A 21,812-nucleotide genomic window follows, 5' to 3' on the forward strand; every position below is an offset into this window, starting at 1 on the left:
GTGCTGCACTCAATATGCCAGCAAATTTGGAAAACTCAGCAGTGGCCACAGGACTGAAAAAGGTCAGTTTTCATTCCAATCCCAAAAAAAGGCAATGCCAAAGAATGCTCAAACTACCGCACAATTGCACTCATCTCACACGCTAGTATGAGCTAGTTTTGAGCTAGTATGCTCAAAATTCTCCAAGCCAGGCTTCAGCAATATGTGAACTGTGAACTTCCAGATGTTCAAGCTGGTTTTAGAAAAGGCAGAGGAACCAGAGATCAAATTGCCAACATCCGCTGGATCATGGAAAAAGCAAGAGAGTTCCAGAAAAACATCTATTTCTGCTTTATTGACTATGCCAAAGCCTTTGACTGTGTGGATCACAATAAACTGTGGAAAATTCTGAAAGAGATGGGAATACCAGACCACCTGATCTGCCTTTTGAGAAATTTGTATGCAGGTCAGGAAGCAACAGTTAGAACTGGACATGGAACAACAGACTGGTTCCAAATAGAAAATGGAGTTCGTCAAGGCTGTATATTGTCACCCTGTTTATTTAACTTATATGCAGAATACATCATGAGAAACGCTGGGCTGGAAGAAGCACAAGCTGGAATTAAGATTGCCGGGAGAAATATCAATAACCTCAGATATGCAGATGACACCACCCTTATGGCAGAAAGTGAAGAGGAACTCAAAAGCCTCTTGATGAAAGTGAAAGAGGAGAGTGAAAAAGTTGGCTTAAAGCTCAACATTCAGAAAACGAAGATCATGGCATCCGGTCCCACCACTTCATGGGAAATAGATGGGGAAACAGTGGAAACAGTGTCAGACTTTATTTATCTGGGCTCCAAAATCACTACAGATGGTGATTGCAGCCATGAAATTAAAAGACGCTTACTCTTTGAAAGGAAAGTTATGACCAACCTAGATAGCATATTCAAAAGCAGAGACATTACTTTGCCAACAAAGGTTCGTCTAGTCAAGGCTATGGTTTTTCCTGTGGTCATGTATGGATGTGAGAGTTGGACTGTGAAGAAGGCTGAGCACCGAAGAATTGATGCTTTTGAAATGTGGTGTTGGAGAAGACTGTTGAGAGTCCCTTGGACTGCAAGGAGATCCAACCAGTCCATTCTGAAGGGAGATCAGTCCTGGGATTTCTTTGGAAGGAATGATGCTAAAGCTGACACTCCAATACTTTGGCGACCTCACGTGAAGAGTTGACTCATTGGAAAAGACTCTGATGCTGGGAGGGATTGGGGGCAGGAGGAGAAGGGGACGACAGAGGATGAGATGGCTGGATGGCATCACTGACTCGATGGACGTGAGTCTCAGTGAACTCCGGGAGTTGGTGATGGACAGGGAGGCCTGGTGTGCTGCGATTCATGGGGTCGCAGGGAGTCGGACACGACTGAGCGACTGATCTGATCTGATCTGATTCTGTTTGAACACACTTGTACAAGGTGTTTTTTGATGTATGTGGATTAATCAATTCTGTGGGCTTGCAAAAACATGCAAATGTTTACGGACACTAACACTAAATGTTATGTAAGATGTATCGAAAAGGTGCAAGACAGTCCCTGGCTTGAAAAATCTTCTGATGCTGTTGTGGAAGAGTTGGAGGTGCACATGATCCGAAGCTCAATTCTTTAATATAACATGTAACTAGGGGCTAATTATACAGGGAAGGCTAGGGATTTTTGTGTATCAGAGTATAGACAGATCAGGGAGGTTACAGAGTTTATGAAGAACTTGGGCTTTGCAGACTGAGGGATCAGTGCAAGAGGCTCTGCAGGAGAATCAGCAAGCCTGGAAGATTAACCAGGCAGAGAGGGGCAAGGAAAGCAGTGAGACAAATAGTACCGACCAGTCTGTATTAATATAAACAGAGGATGGGAAGGGGAGTCATGTGAGGGGAAAACTCTCGCAAGGAAGTCTTTACTTTTGAAAAAGAGTTTTCCAGGATTGGAAAGACACCAAAGCTTGGAGCTCGGATGAATGGGCACACCCTTTTAGCGGGGCTAGTACTCAGCAACTTATACATAGTGGAAACTTTAAGGATAGATAATATCTCAGAATATTGTGGTGGCCTTCAGTTTAGTTCGGTTCAGTCGCTTAGTTGTGTCTGACTCTTTGCGACCCCATGGACTGCAGCACACCAGGTTTCCCTGTCCATCACCAACTCCCGGAGCTTGTTCAAACTCATGTCCATAGAGTCAGTGATGCCATCCAACCATCTCATCCTCTGTTGTCCCCTTCTCCCCCTGCCTTCAATCTTTCCCAGCATCAGGGTCTTTTCAAATGAGTCAGTTCTTCTCATCAGGTGGCCAAAGTATTGGAGTTTCAGCTTTAGCATCAGTCCTTCCAATGAATATTCAATTGATTTCCTTTAGGATGGACTGATTGGATCTCCTTGCAGTCCAAGGGATTCTCAAGAGTCTTCTGCAACACTGCACTTCAAAAGCATCAATTCTTTGGTGCTCAGCTTTCTTTATGGCCCAACTCTCACATCCATACATGACTACTGGAAAAAGCATAGCTTTGACTAGATGGACCTTTGTTGGCAAAGTAATGTCTCTGCTTTTTAATATGCTATCTAGGCTGGTCATACTTTTCTTCCAAGGAGTAAGTGTCTTTTCATTTCATGTCTGAAGTCACCATCTGCAGTGATTTTGGAGTCCCCCCAAATAAAGTCTCTCACTATTTCCATTGTTTCCTCATCTATTTGCCATGAACTAATGGGACTGGATGCCATGATCTTAGTTTTCTGAATGTTGAGTTTTATGCCAACTTTCTCACTCTCTTTCACTTTCTTCAAGAGGCTCTTTAGTTCTTCGCTTTCTGTCATAAGGGTGGTGTCATCTGCATATCTAAGGTTATTGATATTTCTCTGAGCAATCTTGATTCCAGCTTGTGCTTCATCCCACTCAGCATTTCTCATGATGTACTCTTCATATAAGTTAAATAAGCAGAACAATAAACAGCCTTGATGTACTCCTTTTCCTATTTGGAACCAGTCTGTTGTTCCATGTCCAGTTCTAACTGTTGCTTCTTGACCTGCATACAGATTTCTCAGGAGGCAGGTCCGGTTGCCTGGTATACCCATCTCTTTAAGAATTTTCCACAGTTTGTTGTGATCCACACAGTCAAAGACTTTGGCATAGTCAATAAAGCAGAATAGATGTTTTTCTGGAACTCTCTTGCTTTTTTGATAATCTAACGGATTTTGGCAATTTGATCTCTGGTTCTTCTGCCTTTTCTAAATACAGCTTGAACATCTGGAAGTTCACAGTTCACATACTGTTGAAGCCTGGCTTGGAGAATTTCGACCATTACTTTGCTAGTGTGTGAGACGAGTGCAGTTGTGCAGTAGTTTGAGCATTCTTTGGCATTGACTTTCTTTGGGATTGGAATGAAAACAGTGGCCACTGCTGAGTTTTCCAAATTTACTGGCATATTGACTGCACTTTCACAGCATCAGGCCTTAGAGAATTTCTATTTATAATGCATGTATTTGTTACTTCTCTTAGAAAACTGCTTCAGGAATACACAGAAAGATGGCTAGTAGCACTGTAGTATTAATTTTCTCTGCTAAAGTCCTTATTATCACAGATTTGAATGGTTTTAAAGATTCTTTAGTATTTAAATATTTATTTTAAGATATGTCAGCAAAATTCTTATTAACTTAAAAAATATTCATACCAAAATCCCTATGTAAGAGGTAGGTGTTTCTAAATTTGTGAGTACATGAGCATAGAATTTTCTGCTTGCAGTCTTCTAAATACAAAAGTATAATATATATATAATGTGCATGCATTATAATAAAATATTTGTATAAAAATATATGCAAATATTATATGAACAGAACATCTGAGGGCTAGTGTAAAGTATACTAATTATAATGTAACTTATATGTGAAAGTAACATGATATTATTTTTTACCCATTTTAACTGCAATGTTAAGTAATGGCCTCTTAGGTGCATGTTCTGTGCCTGTTATGGATGAGCTTGTATTCAGATATTCTTTGTAAAAGAGCTCTGAATGCAGCTTAGTAAAGTGCCTCTCATTTCAACCATTGGAATAAAATGTATCACATCATTGTCCAGCCATGTCTGCTTGTCAAATGAAATATTATTTGTAAGGCAACAAACAAAAAGCCTCTCTCAGCATGTGCAGCTTTACACTTCGGTTTGTGGAAAGGAGGACCATGTTGAAATCGTCTGAGGTGTGGTACAGGGTGGTCAGTCTCGGAAATCCAGGGGGAGGGTGCCCAGCACATTGCTACCTTTCATGTGTTGTTTTTCAGGAGATGGCTGAAATCAGTCATCTCGCATATGGTTTGAAAAAGGCCTGTCTCGCTGGCAAGCAAACTGTTATTTAAGTATACAATCCACTCTACTACTGAAACAGTTTTGCCAAACTTATCCAAGTATTCTCACATGCTTAAAGATGGTATAAATATCATTTATTGCCAGCAGTTTTCTTCAGACTATATGGAATGTCTTCCTGCTGCCTGATCTAAGTGTCCCAGTTTACATTATGGCCTTTACTGCCTCTGTTTGATGGAGTGATCAGTAAAAATTTAATGACACTATAAAATAATAAAAATGTCATTAATTTACCACGGATCTTGGATGCAGTGGTTGTAAAGTTACATTAATAAACAGAATATTTTTTACAACAAAAAGCATTGTTACGTGGGAACGTATAAATAACACACATAAATTTAAGAGCAATTTTACTGTTAGCACACACATTATTATGGAATAGCCAATAAGTGTATAAAACATAGTATATAAAATTTTATTAAAATATACTGTGCACATCAAAAATTCAGCTTTTATCTAAGTGCAAAGAAAAGCCATTATTGTGTGCTTACTGTTTCATTGCTGTTCTTTCCCCATATCACAATTTTACATTTGTTGCCAGTAAGAGGAAGTTGATTTTTTTTTTCCCTAGATGAAAACAAACCTCTTATTTTTTAGCTACCCCAAATTCATTCTCCCTCTCCACCGATGCAAACAGAATTGATCAATCTTGCTGTGGCAGGAAGGGAAAAGTTGCTAATTTAATGCAAAGTTAAAAATAATGCCTGAGGAGTTGAATGGTTTGTTCAGTGACTCTAGAAATAAGGGATAATAATGCAGCAGTCTATCTGTCATCAGTGAGGCTGCCCCGTCATTGACTCCGATAATATGTGAAGATGATGGATGCTACCGTCTTGTGGCTTGTAACATTTAACATTCATCAGCTCTCACTAAAGGGGGCTTTATCATTTAAATATCTTTATTTAATATGCAACATCTACCTCATACATCATAATTTCAAAGCACTTAGAGAGCCAACAGTCCTACAACACAGCAGAGCTGACTTTAATTTTTTTCAATAACTTTTATGTTGCTTGCATGTTTGTGACTGACAATGCATAAGTAAGTGTCTGATCATATCGCTGCATGTAAAATGCGCGTTTCACTGTCATCATGAAGACTGGGGATTTTTCCTGCCTGGGGGGTTGAGATTAAAATTAGCATTGAGGTGTTTTGTTTATATCTCCAAAATATCTACTTGGAAACTATATACCTTGTGAAAACTTGTTCAAGTGCACGGAAAACTTAGAGTTAAGAGCTTGCCACCCATCGTCTGCCTTTCCGAATGGGGACATACCCATTGGCTCTTAATGGCCAGAAGTTGAGGGCCTCTTGGAACTAAAGAATCTTTAAACTTCTCTCTATGCCCATGTCCACATCCTGTATTTACTAGGCTCGTGTTCAACCTCACTGGTAAAATCTTTGCTTAGCTCAGCTGCCCTGAGCTAACTTGTAGACATCAGACCCTCTTATCTTATGGTTATGTGGCTGGCAAATAAATATTCTGAGCTATTCTTTGAAGAAAAGAAGGAAATCTTCTGGGAGACTAGGTTGAAATTTATATGAAAGGGCATGGCTTTGCAGGGTCCTTCTTTAATCTCAAACACAAATGCTTAATATTACCAAATATAAAATGCAGCCCACTGCCCAAAACAATTTTTATCATTGATTTATTTTCTGCCTATTTAACAAGCGTTTCATGGGATATTCTTCCTTGACTTCTATTCTGTCAAAATATTGATATTTTATAAGGAAACTATCTTTGCCATAGATTATTTTTTCAATGAAGTCAGAGAAATGTATGACTTCAAAGACACTGAGAATGTGTTGTTGAATGTTCTGAATGTTTTTTGTTATGATTAAAAACAAGCTGATACTACTGAATTGTGAGAGCACTTCATTTTTTATAAAAGAAAAGATATTATCATCATGTAAGCTTTGTTGTCTTAGGATTTTACAAACCATGGCATGTAATTTTCCCTCTTCTCCTTCCTTGTCAAAATATTGATATTCTTTCAGGAACTTTATGATTTTTTTTTTTTTTTACGGAGAATATTTTCCGGTAAAATCAAAGAGAATGAATGACTAGGAAGGTACTTGAAATATGCATATTGATAGGTAGCATGGTCTGTTGATTTTCAGAGAAAGTTGCTTTTCCCCCCATGAAAATACGCTAAAGGTTGTTCTTCCAAGAAGATTGCAGGTGTCACATCAAAACTCCCTTTGCATTTAGCATAGGGAAAGCATTCACATGCAAATATTTGAGATGCGAAACAATGTGATAAAACAAAGGTTGAATATTTTGCTGTCCCTGGTACTCCTCATCTTCACTTTCTTTTGCTTCACATCATAACAACCAAAAGTGCTGCTCAGTAATCCAAATTGGCTGATTAAAAGCAGCTGTCCTCCCGGCAACAGTGTGCGCAACTCCCGTACGGCTTGTGGTTGCGTTTTGTTGTGGCCTGCATCTGGATAATTTGTTCTTGTGCAGCAGTGTTGTCGCATAAGAAGATATTGGGGAACCATACTTAATTTGCTTTTTATTTTCACTTTTTTTTTAAATAAGTGTCATGTTTCAGAGGTTTCCCCACATACCACTTTTGTTAACTAGTTAGTATTACCCAGCTGGGGAAATTCATGATTATAATTTTGTTGCCATCTTTCATAGAAATGGTGCTAGATTAAAGCAAGGTTTATACTGTATTTTCTTCCAACACAGATTTCAACATTACATGATGAAGGGGAACTGGAAGACTTCCTGCACAATTTGACTGATGGGAATTAATTATAGAAATATAATGATATTCAAAAATAATCATATTAGAGAGCACAAATGTAGTGAGGCTGTACAAATGAGACACAGCCTCTATCAAGTAATTGTATGTTTGCTCTTTAAGAATATTTCCAAGTTTCTAAACATCTTACAGAAGAGAACACTCAGAGTGTTTCCATCTAATGCCGAACATGCTCAGTACAGAACTAGGTCATTGAACAATAGACTGAACAGCAATCAGCACTCTACTGCTGCATAATGCATGAAGTATAACATGCAGGAACCATTCCCGGAGCTGGAAGCTGCTATTTCATGTCTGTAAATTCAAGCTGACATGACATTTAATATTGTTTCATAGTAATGAACAACAAGGTTTCATTCATTCATAAGCACAACACAAAGCCAAGTTTGAGTCTGGAGAGAAACAAGGAGGAGAGAAGGAGACACGTGCTGTTTTTCTGCAGACAAGAACACCATGTTAATGCTGGTCAATGAGCTCTCTGCTACTGATCCAGAGAGCGACAGAAGGAGAGCTCATTGTGATGCTTCAGTCTACTGCTCCTAGAAGGACAGGTTAACAAGTAGAACACCTTTGGGTTTTCCTAGTGTAATGGCAGAAGTGTTTAACTTTCCTGACTCAAGGGCTGGCGGGGAGTGGTGTCCTGCTTCTCACTTACCAGGAAGTTACAGTTCAAACTCCTAAACAAAATACAGTATCAGTGCCGTCATCTAGTCTGCCTGCTTTGAAATATTTGTTTTTGAAATCTTCTTGCCTAAAATTCTGATTTGTATTTTTCCAGGAGTACCAATGCAAACTCTGATCTCTAAATGGGAAATTTCCCCTCCCCATTGAATTAACAGTATATATTCTAATGGAAACTGCTCTTTCAAATTTTGTGCTTTTGGCTCACACCTTTCAGTTGCATTCCTTTTAGATTACTGGAACAAATCCAACCAAGAGAAGATGTGCAGTACAGCCCTGGCAGGTTTCCTGCCACAGATGTCCTTTCCTTAGAGCTACTATGGTTTAGGTGCCGTCAGCACTGTTGGTGCCACAAACAGGCTTTAGTGGAATCTTCCTGAAAGGTTTTCTGAGTTCCAGTTGGTCAGAAATGATGTTTGTAAATTCAAGTTTCATCCATTAAGCAAGATAGAAATTGGAAGGAAAAAGTGGCTGCTTTGGAAGCTAGAATAAGTCTCTGGTTATTCTTTCCTCTAGGAAAGAACACGCTTTGAAAATTTGGGGCCCCAGTTAACAGGAAAGTCAAGTGAAGATGGAAAGCTGGGCCCAGGTGTCATCGATCTTACCCGGCCAGAAGATGCAGAGGGTGAGTGGCTTTTCTGTAGCTCTTTTCTGCTGCTCTGTGTGTCTCTAGAGGTGCGCCCGAGTTAGATATAGGATCTTTATGGTCTTTCTTGGAAGTAACCAGATCAATTTTCTTGGCAAAACAGAAGAAATGTTAGTCTTCATTGTGTGTTACAGTTGAGGAATTTGAAATTCATGTAGATCCTGTTACTGAACACAGAGCAAAAAGAACTTTCTACATTCCATTGAACAACAAAATTCTGTTTCAACCACCTCAAGACTTCCTTATTTATTTATTTTTTTTAGGGACAAACTTACAAAGAAGGATTTTTTTTTTAACCCCCATACAAATGATTCCCAGGTGCAATCAAACCCTTCTGGAAACTAAATGATAGTATGAAGCAGATCTGGTGTAAAATTAATAATTGCTGGGGCAAGGCCCAGCCTGTGTCTGGATTCTAACCTTCACAAAGTCTTTTGACAATCTGGATGGTAAAGACCAGCTTTACTCTCAATGTGTTTATCCCCAGCAGTATCAATGCCTGTCCACTCCTCTTTCCTTTTTGTTTGTTTGTTTTAAATGCACAAGCAGCGAATCAGCAGAAATTGCTCCCCAGAGGCTGGGTACAATTTATGAGTTAGGTCAGCACTTCAGTAGTAATGTTGCCTTGTTATTTACTGTGTCATCACAGAGTAGGGGCTGGTTTTCCCTTTAGCTGTGCCTTTGGCAGAATCCCTCCCACCAGTCAGAGAAGATTAATTTGTTCTCTTCAGAGTAACACAATACTTCACCCATCTCGGGTCCCAGCTAAAGTCCTTTAGCTTGAGGGGAAGAATCTTACTGTTATCCCTTTTACTGGTATGATTTCTTCCAGGACCCTAATCCCTTGAAAATGTATAAAGACTTTTCATAGCAGCATCTGAACTAGGCATGGCTTTTAGTGATGGTTGGAGCCATCCTAGGCAGTTCAGAAATCCCTGGCATGAGCACTAAGGGATGGATAGTATCAGACATTAGGAAGCACTCCAGAGAGTTTTCAGATGGCAGGTTCTTCATACCAATGCTAAGTCACTTCAGTCGTGTCTGACTCTGTGTGACCCCATAGACAGCAGCCCACCAGGCTCCCCCATCCCTGGGATTCTCCAGGCAAGAACACTGGAGTGGGTTGCCATTTCCTTCTCCAATGCATGAAAGTGAAAAGTCAAAGTGAAGTCGCTCAGTCGTGTCCGACCCTCAGCGACCCCATGGACTGCAGCCTACCAGGCTCCTCCATCCATGGGATTTTCCACGCAAGAGTATTGGAGTGGGGTGCCATTGCCTTCTCCATATAGAAGAGACTAATATTTAATGGAAGTCCTGGAGACAGGGTGTTAAACTCTGATTGGTTTGTGCATGTGTGAGAACAGGGAAGGAAGGAAAGAGAAAGGAAGAGGAGGAGGGGGGGGAACAGAAGAGGAGGAATAAGGAGGACTCAAAAGCAGAAATCGCTCACTGTCTTTCATGAAAAATGTGTACTGAGAGCAGAGTGACACTGAAATTTTTATAGGCACTTAGAGATACAGGGTTCCCCCCCTCCCGGTGAGGACTAAGGTTCGGTGGTTTAGGGAGTCAGTTATTCAGATGTGGCCCATCTCAATTTTGTTGGAAGATGATGCTGTAGAGTACCTCATTTTTGACTAGACACAATGAAATAATACTTTTCATCACTTTGGAGTATTCAGTCTGTTCTTTTTTTTTTGGTAGACTAGGAGTTAGAGAATTCTACCACCTTATCCTTGTTCTGAGTTTTCTTAATGTCATTCATCTTTCTTCACTTAGTGTCTTAACTGTGTTGTTTAGTTGCTCGGCTGTGTCCGAATCTTTATGATGACATGGACTGTGGCATACCTGGTGTCCCTTCTTAACTGTACAATAGGTATAAAGTCATTTGCCTTTCAGTAATGTTAATAATCTAATTGATGATATCATATGCTTGGTAAGTTAAAAATCATAGTCAGAGTTATTAACCATTATGAAAAGAAAAAATAAAAGGCTTAACTGTAGAGAAACATATTATGTAGAAGCTTCTTTGGAACTTCCATTCAATTCAAACACAGATTGTTTGGATTCAAGCTAATTTCCTAATTACTATGCTTTTTTTAAACAAACATTTATTAAGCATTTATATTCCAGAGAACGTGCTAAGCTTTTAACCCATATTTTCTCATGTAAATCATATACAACTATGTAAAGAAGGTTTTTTTTCCCATTTTACAGATGAGAAAATTGAGGCTGAGAATAGTTAAGTAACTTGCCACAGGTCATATAGATAGTAAGGGCAGAGGTGAGAGTTGATCCTAGGCAAACTGACTCCAGAACCCAAGCTATTAAGTACTGTGCTCTCCTGCACCCCTTGTATATACAGATGCATAAGTGGTGCCTTCATTTTTCTGAACAAACTCCTTGTGACCTTTCTCAGTATGGCCCATTTCCTCTCCCCTAAATATAGCAAGTCATGCCATGCGCCCGCTCTCGTGTTACTCTGTCACACATAACAGCACTGCCTGATGAGTGTAATAGTAGAAGGCCTGTAGTGGCCCAGGAGCTTAAGGAGCGTGTGAAAACCTCCCTTCAGAAGCTTGCCCAGAGTTGCCATTGAGACCTCGTGTGCTTTTGGGGGACTGTGAGTTCATGAATGGAGTCAAGTTACCTGCTCTAATACCGACAGAAGTGGAGCGCCTTTGTGAGGACTGCTGGGATGGGTAGCAGCCTTCTGCTGACTTCAGGATATTTCCTGGCATCTGTTCAAGCGCAAGCTGATTGCAAAGCCTGCTGGAGTTTCAGCTCATATTAAAGTCAGAGTAGATAACAGGTACACATAATACTTTCTCCACTTCGCTAGTAAGAAGGAACTGAAGTGAAAGAATATTAAAAAATGTATTCACTCTTTCATTCAATCTTGGTCTAAAAACAAACATTTCTTGAGTGCCTGTTCTGTGTGCCTGTCCCTGAACTACACATTGGATAAACCAAAGTAAGCAAAACAAATATGTTCCTGACCTCTTAGAACTTAAAGTATAGTGAAGGAAGATGGAAGATTAAAAGGGAAATGCATAGATAATAAGGCAGATATAATTATGACTGAGAAAAGTATTAAGAAGATCAAGACTTCTTTGTTCCCCATAGAGGTTCAGAGTGGAAGCTACTTAGGTAAGCTCCACTGCCAAGTGAGTTTTAAGCTCTGGCTCAGGATGCCATCCCTTCTTTGTCCACACATGATCTGGCTTTGAACAGTTGAGATATTTTTCCAGCTTTATTGAGATATAACTGACATATAACCTTGGTACAAATTTAAGGTATAAACTGTGATGATTTGAAAACACATATATATTGGGAAATGATTACCACAATAAGGTTAGTTAGCACCTCTATACCTCACAAATTATCTTTATTTAATGAGAAAATTAAAAACCTACTCTCTTAGCAATTTTCAAGTGTATAGGCAGTAGTTTTAACTATAGTCACCCTGCCATATATCAGATCCCCAGAGCTTATTCATCTTATAAATGGATTTTTTTACTCTTTGAACAATATCTTTCCATATCCCCTTCTCCCAGTCCCTGGAAATCACCATTCTATTCTCTGTTTTTATGAGTTTAGCCTCTTTTGATTCCATGTATGTGTGAGATCATATAGCATTTGTCTTTCTTATCTGACATCATTTAGCATGTGCCTTCAAGGTCATCCATCTTCTTGCTAGTGGCAGGGTTTTCTTTTTTTATGGATGAAGAATATTTTTATCACATTCAAAAGTATAAATGTATTGTTTTCTATGTCTTGGCTATTGTGAATAATGCATAATGGCAGTTTTAAGGGTCTCTCCCCTTCCTCTGGGGCTTCGCTGGTAGCTCAGATGGTAAAGAATCTGCCTGCAATGCAGGAGACCCAGGTTCTATCCCTGGGTTGGGAAGATCCCCTGGAGAAGGAAGTGGCTACCCACTCCAGTATTCTTGCCTGGAGAATCCCAATGGACAGAGCAGAGGAGCCTAGCGGGCTACAGTCCGTGGGATTTCAGAGTCAGACACGACCGAGTGACTAACATCCCTTCCTGTGCTTTCACCCCATTCTCCTGTGTGGCATCTGAAGTGACTAAAGTAAGCCTGGCTTCACAGGACAATGTCTGCCAGTTGTGAAAATGCCAATATCACTTAGTAAGCAATTTGTAGATCTGCTTCATAGCTTTGAGCATAGAAGCAGCAGGGAAAGGTCACCAAAAGAGGCAGCTGTGCATGTGTATTAACCACTCATCAAAATCAAATGACAAAACCGTAAGCCAAGAAAACAGAAATTAAAAATATAAAAGGCAAATGTCTTCAAAATTTTATTTTTAAAGTCCAGCTGTTATTTGGCTTGAATATGACAAGACAGCATTTCTTGTTCACCATGATATTTATAAAACTACAAACTCATAGTGCTGGGGGCTTAGGAAACGTGTTTAAGGTCTTGTTATACTTTGGAGCATTTGATGGCTTTGTTTGTATTGAACTCACAAAATTTGTTAGCTCCTATGTAGGGCATGTAAGGAGGAAAGGACTCAATTAATTGAGTCTGTCACCATGTATTAAGAATGACAAACAGATGTTTAATTTTTTATGGACTTTTCATTTGGCATTTCCCCACTCCTGTTCTCCTTAGGCAAGAGTGCAGTTCTTATCCCAACCCTACTAATTTCAGGGTTGCAAAGTGTAGTAGAAAGGGCTCTGGTCTGGTTATTGGGAAATTTGGACTAAAGTCCTTTGCTAAATAGAGGCAAATAAGTGACCAATGCCTCTGGGCTTAACTTTGTCTTTTAAAGGAGGTATGCTGGATTCTGTTATCTCTAGCGGTGTTGCTGTAGGTGTCACTCAGTTGTGTCCTACTTTCTGCAACTCTATGGACTGTAGCCTGCCAGGCGCCTCTGTCCATGGGAATCTCAGAGGCAAGAATACTGGAGTAATTGCCATGCCCTCCTCCAAGGGATCTTCCCAACCCAGGGATCGAACCCACGTCTCTTATGTCTCCTGCATTGGCAGGGCGGTTCTCTACCACTAGCGCCACCTGGGAAGTCCTCCATTATTTCTAGGGTCCCCTCCAAATGCAAGATTGCTATTAGGGTCTTCATGAAACAGAACGTGATTCTTATAAGAAAGGTGATCTGTTCACTATAGTTTTCATTTAGTTTTTCTTTCTTTTTTTCAGAGAAATAAAAGAGGAGACCAGTACCTTTGGGAGTGTATTTGCTCCACTTCCTGAATTGAATTTTTGAGTCCCTTGATCTTTTCTATTAATGAGAAGATCTCTCTGGTAGTATTTCCCAGTTACTTTCACAGGTGGACGCTCCCTTTGTCTTTTCCTTCTCTTCCCCCAGCAAAAATAGTGGTAGCTTGCCTCTTTTTTTTTTTTAACGTATTCTTTGCATTCTGTTTCTTCTCTCTCATACACTTTTATTTTTTATGTTTTTTTTTAAATAGCTTAGATAAGAAAACATTCTTCTAACACTTCTTTTAATTCTTGAATTTAATTACAGTGTCCCAGTCGCAGAGGGAGGCCACACCTCATTTTGACGTGGAGCATAGTGGAATATGAGCTCTAAAAGGGATGAACTCTGAAAGTGATTATCATTAGGCAGGCTTTTGGGCCCTGGATTGGAACTGTAATGATGTGCTGTCCTCCATGTATTAAAAACTTGCATTGATTTGAATGGAAATGGATACGTGCACCAAGAATAGCCCCTTTTAGAAAACAGTTGCTCTCAGATTTGCTTAGAAAGGTTTTATAGATTTGTACTGAATTTGTGAGTTGGATCCAAGCCAAAATGGCCTTAACCCTCTGAAAGCTTCATTTTTTTGTGTGAACTTCTGATTGCTTCTAAGTTTTAAATCTCGATAGCTTTATTTTTGTCAACCTAAGCTCTCTGTTTATAGACAAATAACAGAGACTGCAACTTTTCCTTTTTCCTTAAAAAATGTACCACTTAATGTGAATGTCTTCTCTTAAAAATCCTGCTTACCCTTTGATCCATACTTTGGGAAATCTCTGAAGCTTTTCTCATTTCCTTTCTCTTCCCTGGATCTTTACTCCTGGCAGAGAAGGAAGATTGACTTGATGATACAGGGCTCATCCAAGGCAGCAGAGGCAAACCAGAATATAATCTAGGGACGGATTTAAAGGCTACATCTGCTTATACTTTGGAATGTAAGGGTCATTATTAGTTCAAGCCCACCAGATATAGTGGTGGGCTTGTTATGTTGTTCACATAACAACACTTAGATTCTCAGAACTGGAATAAAGGAGAGACATGTAATCAGAGTGACAATTCCATCCAAGAAATCCCTTTCTATATCCCTGACAAGTAGTCATCTTACTTCTGTTCAAATGTCTCTAATAGTCTAATGACAGAAAACAGACTACTTCTTGAGAAACTCACTCTAGTTCTAATTATTAATTCTTTGTTATTTGTCTTTGCTTTTTTACAACTTCTATTCATTGGTTCTAGTCTTACTTTTGGATTCCAACAAGATGAGGCCTACAATTTCTCCATAAGACACTCCTTCAGATATTTCCTAAAGGGTTAGGAAACTCAACTTCCATTTGTTCCCTTCTAAGTAAGTCACGTTCTTTTCCTGAATTTTCTCATCTGTAGTTGAAGAAGTTTGTCTAGGTAATTTTTAGTTTACAATTCTTTAACGCTTTTTCCTACTACCATACAATTGAAATCATTCACCTTAAGTCAGCCAGAATGTAACAAGTGTAAAATAAGGACCACGTCATCTTCAATATAAGTGAAATTATCATTGAAATATACCAGAGATGAGATGTCTTTGTCCAAGAAGGTATCTAAGTACTAGACTGTATACCAGGAATAAAAGATGGGGAACTATACATATTAAAATTTTTTAAAAATTCAGGTAAATGAGAAGGGAGTGCTAGCCAGAACCTTGCTATGGACTTCCTGGTCTGGCCTTCCAGAGGTTTCCAGGCATCTTAGAGAAATAAATAGGCAAAGAAGTCTATATGGAGCCAGCAGGCTGAGGTCTGAGGCCAGGATGTGTGGCCAGGGAGACCTAGGACATGGTGAAGACTAACAGCCACAAAGGCTGGGAGATAAGCAGAGATCAAAAAGCCCTCGGCTTTGGACTAAGTCTGTGGTATGAGTATCACAAAAATGTATTTTACTGTGGATATAAACGGTTTTAGAGGATCCTGTGCACCAGTTTATATCAGCACTATATATAAAGTGCAGCTCTCTTAAACAAGCAAATAAACTTCTCTTAAAGAAATATATTTGCTATGTCTTAAAAGCTCCCAAATAACTTTTAATGTTGGTAGAAAACAATTTCCATTGAACTCTCGAAGTGATGGATCGTCCTGATGGGACAAGAGAGGGAAATGTCAAGATTCTTGTATAACTCCATCCCCTAATACTCCATAAAGAGAACTCAACCTACTTCTCAGAGTTGCTTAAGCTGGAAAGCCCAATCAAAGACGCAGCATCCCCTTAGTGAGGATCTTAGCTCGAAGAGCCGATTATTTTTCTTTAGGCTGCCTTCTTTAAAGAGGCGTCATTCACACACACACACACACACACACACACACACACACACAATTATCTAGTTTTCTAACTGAATATCCTCTGTTCTGGGGAAGAAATGCTTGTCTATGCCATTACTGAATCACACAGAGGTACCCCTGCCCCCCTATCTTGCTATAGCAACTGGGTGGCAAAAGATTTAATGCTATCTACCATGAAAATGAGACCCAGGACAAGAGCAGCAGCATATGTTCCCAATGGGATTGGGAAAGTGAGTCTATGCTTCCTCAGCAGTATGTGCATCTGCTTCACATAAACCAGCATATTAGAATAAACTCTGGATGATAGAGGTCTGTCTGCCATGTCTGGACTGTGTAGTGACTGACTGTTGAAGTGTTCCCTGTTACAGAATCCTCTTCTCTTGCCAGCAAGAGCCGCTTAATTTCCCATCTCCTGGCTACAGAATTCAGCCCAACCTTAGCCCGGTGGACCTCGGGCTTCCTTGGCCTCCCGTGTTATTTCACACGGTAAAGAGTCTGCCTGCAAGGCGGGAGACCAGGGTTTGATCCCTGGGCTGGGAAGATTCCCTAGAGAAGAATATGGCAACCCACTCCAGTATTCTTGCCTGGCAAATCCCACTGGATGGAGGAGCCTGACAGACGGTAGTCCATGACATCACAAAGAGAAACAACTGAATGACTTCACTTTAAGCTGATGGAATTTAAAGAGCCTCAGGGCAATTGGTGTGCTCTTTAAGTTATCTCTGCTTAAGGTCAGGATTGAATTTGAGACCAAACTTTTTCTTTTTTTTTTTTGATTGATCCTTTCCTTCTTTTCAAATTCTGATAATTTTGCTTATCCTCCAAATCCAATAACCACCCAGTTCTCTGGTTGTCTGTTATTGACTTCCTATCTTTTTTTCTTTAACTAAGAAATTCTTATCTTTGAATATTTCCTTCTTATAGATTTATTGTCTCATTTTACTCTGCTTGCCTATCATTGTTTGTTTATACATATGATCTCTCATTTCATAATCTTCAGAAGTGATACTCTGTAGACTTCTCAGGTGGCACAGTGGTAAAGAATCTGCCTGCCAATGCAGGAGATGCAAGAGACATGGGTTCGATTCCTGGATCAGAAAGATCCCCTGGAATAGGAAATGGCAACTTACTCCAGTGTTCTTGCCTGGAAAATTCCATGGATAGGGGAGCCTGGCAGGCTACAGTACATAGGGTTGTAAAGAGCTAGACACAACACAACTCTGTAGACTAAGCCACCAGTTCCACTAGCTCAGTCTTTCCAAACAGGATCTATCCCTACTTAGAGTCCCCCAATCTTTAGTTTTATCCACATGTTCAAATTATAACTTAGTGATTATCTCCTATGTGCACAGCACTGTTAAGGACATGGAGAGAAGGGTTTTTTAAAAGATGGACTATACTGTATTCTTCAAGAGCTAGTAATGTAGCTAGGGTGATTATATTAGCATACACAGAAAAAAGAACAACCTAAAGTGCCATGTGTTTAAGTATATCATTAGAGAAACAGAAAAGAGTGCTATTTAGAAGAGGAAGCTACAGTGCTTTGTTGATAGCAGTTATTCTGGAAGACCTGATAGAAATAGAGCTGGGGATAAGCCTAGGTTTGGAAAAACAAAGAGAAAGAGAAGAATTTTCAGTTGAGGGAATGAATAATCCAAACAGAAATGGTAAAGCGCACGGACATTCATAAGGAAGTTTCAGAAAGGAAGAGTCAATTCTCATCTCTGTGTTCTTCACCAAGCCCAGTACAGAACTTTCCACATGTTTGTACCCAGGGAATATTTGTTGAATTGAATATGTTATAAAAATAGCTGGGTTCCATAGAACTATAGCCTTGAGTTCAATAGAGCTAAGGCTGAGGAATTTGGGCTTTGCGACCAACTAAACAGGCATTAACCTTTAGTTGTTCAAGATTGACTTCGATTATGTATAGAGGTTGAAAATAATGGAAAAGCACAAGTTAGGTTGATTTGGTGATCTGTTAGTCTCTTTATCTTTATTCCTCTGTTCTCGTCATTTCAGAGGGAATATTCAATGGTTATCTTTTCCTATTACATCATGAGAGAGCTGAGTAGGTGTTAGGAGGGTTTTTATTCAAGTCATATTAAAAATACCTGTTTTCCTCCTGGGTATAATACTCATTTACATATGATTTCACTTTGTCTGCTGTGACTGTACAGTGCTTTACAAATCAGTCTTATACTTTTTCCTCTCACTAGAGGAGAGTGATTTTTTTCCAGTTGTTTTTGTTCAGTGGATACTTACCCTAAGACATGATGTCCCAAATTAGGTCATGGTACCAGAGGGAAGAGATTGTGTAAGAACTTATCAATATTTGTGCTGTACTGTAGATTGTTACATTTAAGAATAGGCTGTAAAAAGTAATTCTGAACTAAAACTTAATATCCCAAGTCTCAGCCCTGGAAAGAAGAATTTCATAAGCAATATATTCAACTATTTAAAATTTTTACTAAAAGTAAAAATTACAATTTACTGGTATATGTATATTTACTTTCATGGTAGAGAAATCACTTCATACTTCTTCAATATAAGCTCCCGTTTCACTCAGCAGGTTGATCCTGCATGAGGACAAGGTGAAAAAGGGTAACAGCAGCTACTCCACGCTGCAGAATCACAGAACAGCTAATAGAGGAGAAAGGGAAAATGATTGTCCACTGTCCCTGAAGCTCCACTGCCCTTTACTTATTACATAGGCAGCAGTCTTAATCCTTTGTTATTCCAGCGAGTCCGTCTCCCTTTTCCTTTTTTTTTCCTGGCTTGAACTGAGCAGCATAGTTTGGCTACAGGTCCCACAAGTGGGAACTGGGGAGATGTGAGAGTTTCTTTTTGATTGTGTCTTATGCATATTGGATGTATTTTAGATCTATATCACAGGACACTCTTGAAATATATTTTTAGCTCTGGGGCAGAAAAGAGGCTCCACTAAGTAGTAAATTGCACTCTCCAGCGAAGGCTTCATTTTGCAACTACCCTGAAGGACAGAGCTGTGCAGTATAGGAAATATCACCCAGGTATGAGGCAGGACTAGGAAGGGAACAAGTGTGAGTTAAGCACCTGCTGTGTTCTTGGTGCTAGAATAGACATTCTACTACTTCTCTTGCCATTATTACTACTGCTGTTTCTAAGGGCATTTACTGTTTAATAAGTAGGTACTGGGTTCCAGTCACTGCCAAGAAATGTACATTCCTACTTAATGCTCACAAAGACCCAGAAAAGTAGAAGTTATTAGCTCTCTTTTATAAGGAGATGAAACTGTTGTTCAGAGGTGGGAAATAATTTACCCAAGGTTACTCATTTAGGAAGGATCAAATTAAAATTCAAACCCAGATCTGTCTAGCTATGTAGTATCTGAGCTATACTGACTCCCGTTTTTCTCTGAGATGAGCTGATTGAGTCGGTTGCCTTTGTTGAAGTAGTTTTTTTCCTGTTGGTTTTCATTAAAAATCAGAAAAATATAATGAGAAATAGAAACTTGTGAAAATATTTTTTTTTTTTAGTCTTTCAAACCACACAGACATTAAGTACATTTTAGATACTTTCACCAGATCTCAGGACAAAGAATTTTTAATAGGCTACAAAATTGAGTTGGCTACCCAAAGTCCTTGAGCCATCTCCTTCTAATACTATTTCCATATCCCCAACCTTAAAATAAATTGGTTTCTACTGTACCTATGATCTGCATCTCTCATTCTAGTAAAAGGCAGATTTCCTGGAACAAATGAAAAGGAGACACCAATCAAATTAATTTTGTTGAATTTTTAAGCTAAGTCTAGATGCTATTGAAACAATTCAGCTGACCATTTTAGAAATTTATTTTGATGCCAAGTGTGAACCTTTGGGAGTAGTTACATTTCAGTTCACTGTTATTTTGCCATTTACTAACTGTGAGACTTGGGCAGTTTAACTTCTCTAACCTCAGATATGGATTAGATGATCTTTAATATCCATCTCATGTTAAAAATTTCTAATTCTATAAACATGTTTTATCCATTTCGTATTGACTCTGTCTAGGGAAGGTCCTGTCATGTACCTGTTTGAATGTATGCTTCAGTTGTGTTTACACAAACGCCTAAAGCATTAGAATACCTTTCAGATTTATTATTTCAAAAAAGCTCAGGTTTGCCTTATCATCCTTTCAGGATTTCCCTGAAAGTGGGAGGCTGGGATTTCAGAATTGCACACTGTGGAAAGTCAATAAAAGAAGATTAGAACCAATGATCTCTGAGTCCCAAACAACTGTGGGTTCATTTTCCCATTAAACCCATTTTTTATTTTACAGAAGGTTCAAGTAAGGCAAAGTACTTAGAGAATATAAGAAATAAATGGGGTTTATATAAAGTCTGATTTCAGAGATTCTTGGGTTCAAATGCAATGTGTAAACATCTGAATCTCACTCCAAAATTGTCACTGTTGAAGATGTCTGATGTTCTCTGTTATGACAATTGAGTACTTACCTTATACCAGCTCTTGTCCCAGACCCTGAGGAAGCAGTTATGAGCAAGACACAGTGCAGTTTCTGCCCTTTTGAGGTGCACAGTGTGGTGAAGACGGTGGGCCCATGCAAATGACAATTTGGATAAAATATAATAAATGTAAGATAGGCACAAGGTACTGTGGGAGCCTAAAATACTTAGCCCAACATAACAAACCAGATAACACTATCTGGAAAAGATGATCCCTGACATGAGTCAAAGAATAAGTTGATTGCAAAACAGACAGGAAATTCCAGGAAAAGGGAAAGCATGGGTTCCTAGTATAAAACAAGATGGTATATAGAGAACTAGAAGTGGTTTGGTATTATAAAGCAAAAATATATTCAAGTAGCCAGAGATGGAACTGGAGCCATAGTGACATGGCATGACATGAGCCAGGTCATGGAGAGCTTTGTGTACCATACCAAGGAGTTTGGACTTCATCTTTTGGGCATTAGGGAGCCATTGAAAACTTTAACATTAGGCATGCCCTGGTCAGAACTGCACTTGTGATCGATCACCCTGACTGAAATTAGGAAGAGATATTTAAGTGGGGCCTGGTAACTCAAAACTGGAAATAAAAATATCAGCTAGAAGACTAGTATTTCAAATAGTCCACCAGAAACAGTGAGGGCAAGGCAATCGATGAAGTGATAAGGATGGAAATAAGCGGATGGATTTAATAGTCTTTGTTAACTGACTCTAAGATTTGGTTCCTCTTGGTTTGTGCTTCTTAATTTCATGTAGAGTCTACGGTAATATATTGAGTTGGATGAAGCCAGAAACTGCTGAGCAATATGAATTATTAAGTAAAGCCTTTTACCAGACTCTGTTCTCCAAGGGAATCTGCTTTAATCTGAGCCTGGTTCTCCTGAAAACTTAGGAAGCCAGAACCTTTTATTGTCTTACTTCCTGCACAGTGGTCTCTGGTTCAGACTTAAAGAACGCCCTTTTGCCTGGACTCAACAGCTTGTAAGCCTTCCTTCTGTGCATACAAATAACAAATAGATAATAAGTAGAATATTTGAAGGTTCTCTGTTACCTTCAGGTCTTTAAAATAAAGAATCACATAAGTTATCTCAGTTGCCCTTGGATCCTGTAGTTGAAATAAGATAAAGGGCTCCGTTGAGCTGTCTGTGTAAAGCAAATATAACTTGAGAATTAAAAGGAAAAAGTAAACATGGGCACCAAAACTGAAAGCAGGAGACTCTTGAAAACACAGACTGGTACATCACTGGTTAGAATTTCCTTCATTTTGCAAAGCCACGAGCCACATGCATCAGCTCACCACAAAGT

At 39.3% G+C, this 21,812-nt stretch overlaps 1 protein-coding gene across 26 annotated transcripts in view; it reads left to right on the top strand.

Moving 5' to 3' along the window:
• The window catches only part of SOX6 (SRY (sex determining region Y)-box 6), a 722,502-nt gene that overhangs the window by 663,284 nt on the left and 37,406 nt on the right, over positions 1 to 21,812 (top strand). For all 26 annotated transcript variants that reach the window (XM_010830548.1, XM_010830549.1, XM_010830541.1 and 23 more), the window contains one exon: positions 8,346 to 8,454. In XM_010830548.1, the coding sequence (XP_010828850.1) occupies positions 8,346 to 8,454 (109 nt within the window). The remainder of the gene's footprint in view (positions 1 to 8,345; positions 8,455 to 21,812) is intronic.

This window comes from Bison bison, unplaced genomic scaffold, assembly GCF_000754665.1.
Source record: "Bison bison bison isolate TAMUID 2011002044 unplaced genomic scaffold, Bison_UMD1.0 scf7180017864518, whole genome shotgun sequence".
Taxonomy (NCBI): Eukaryota; Metazoa; Chordata; class Mammalia; order Artiodactyla; family Bovidae; genus Bison; species Bison bison.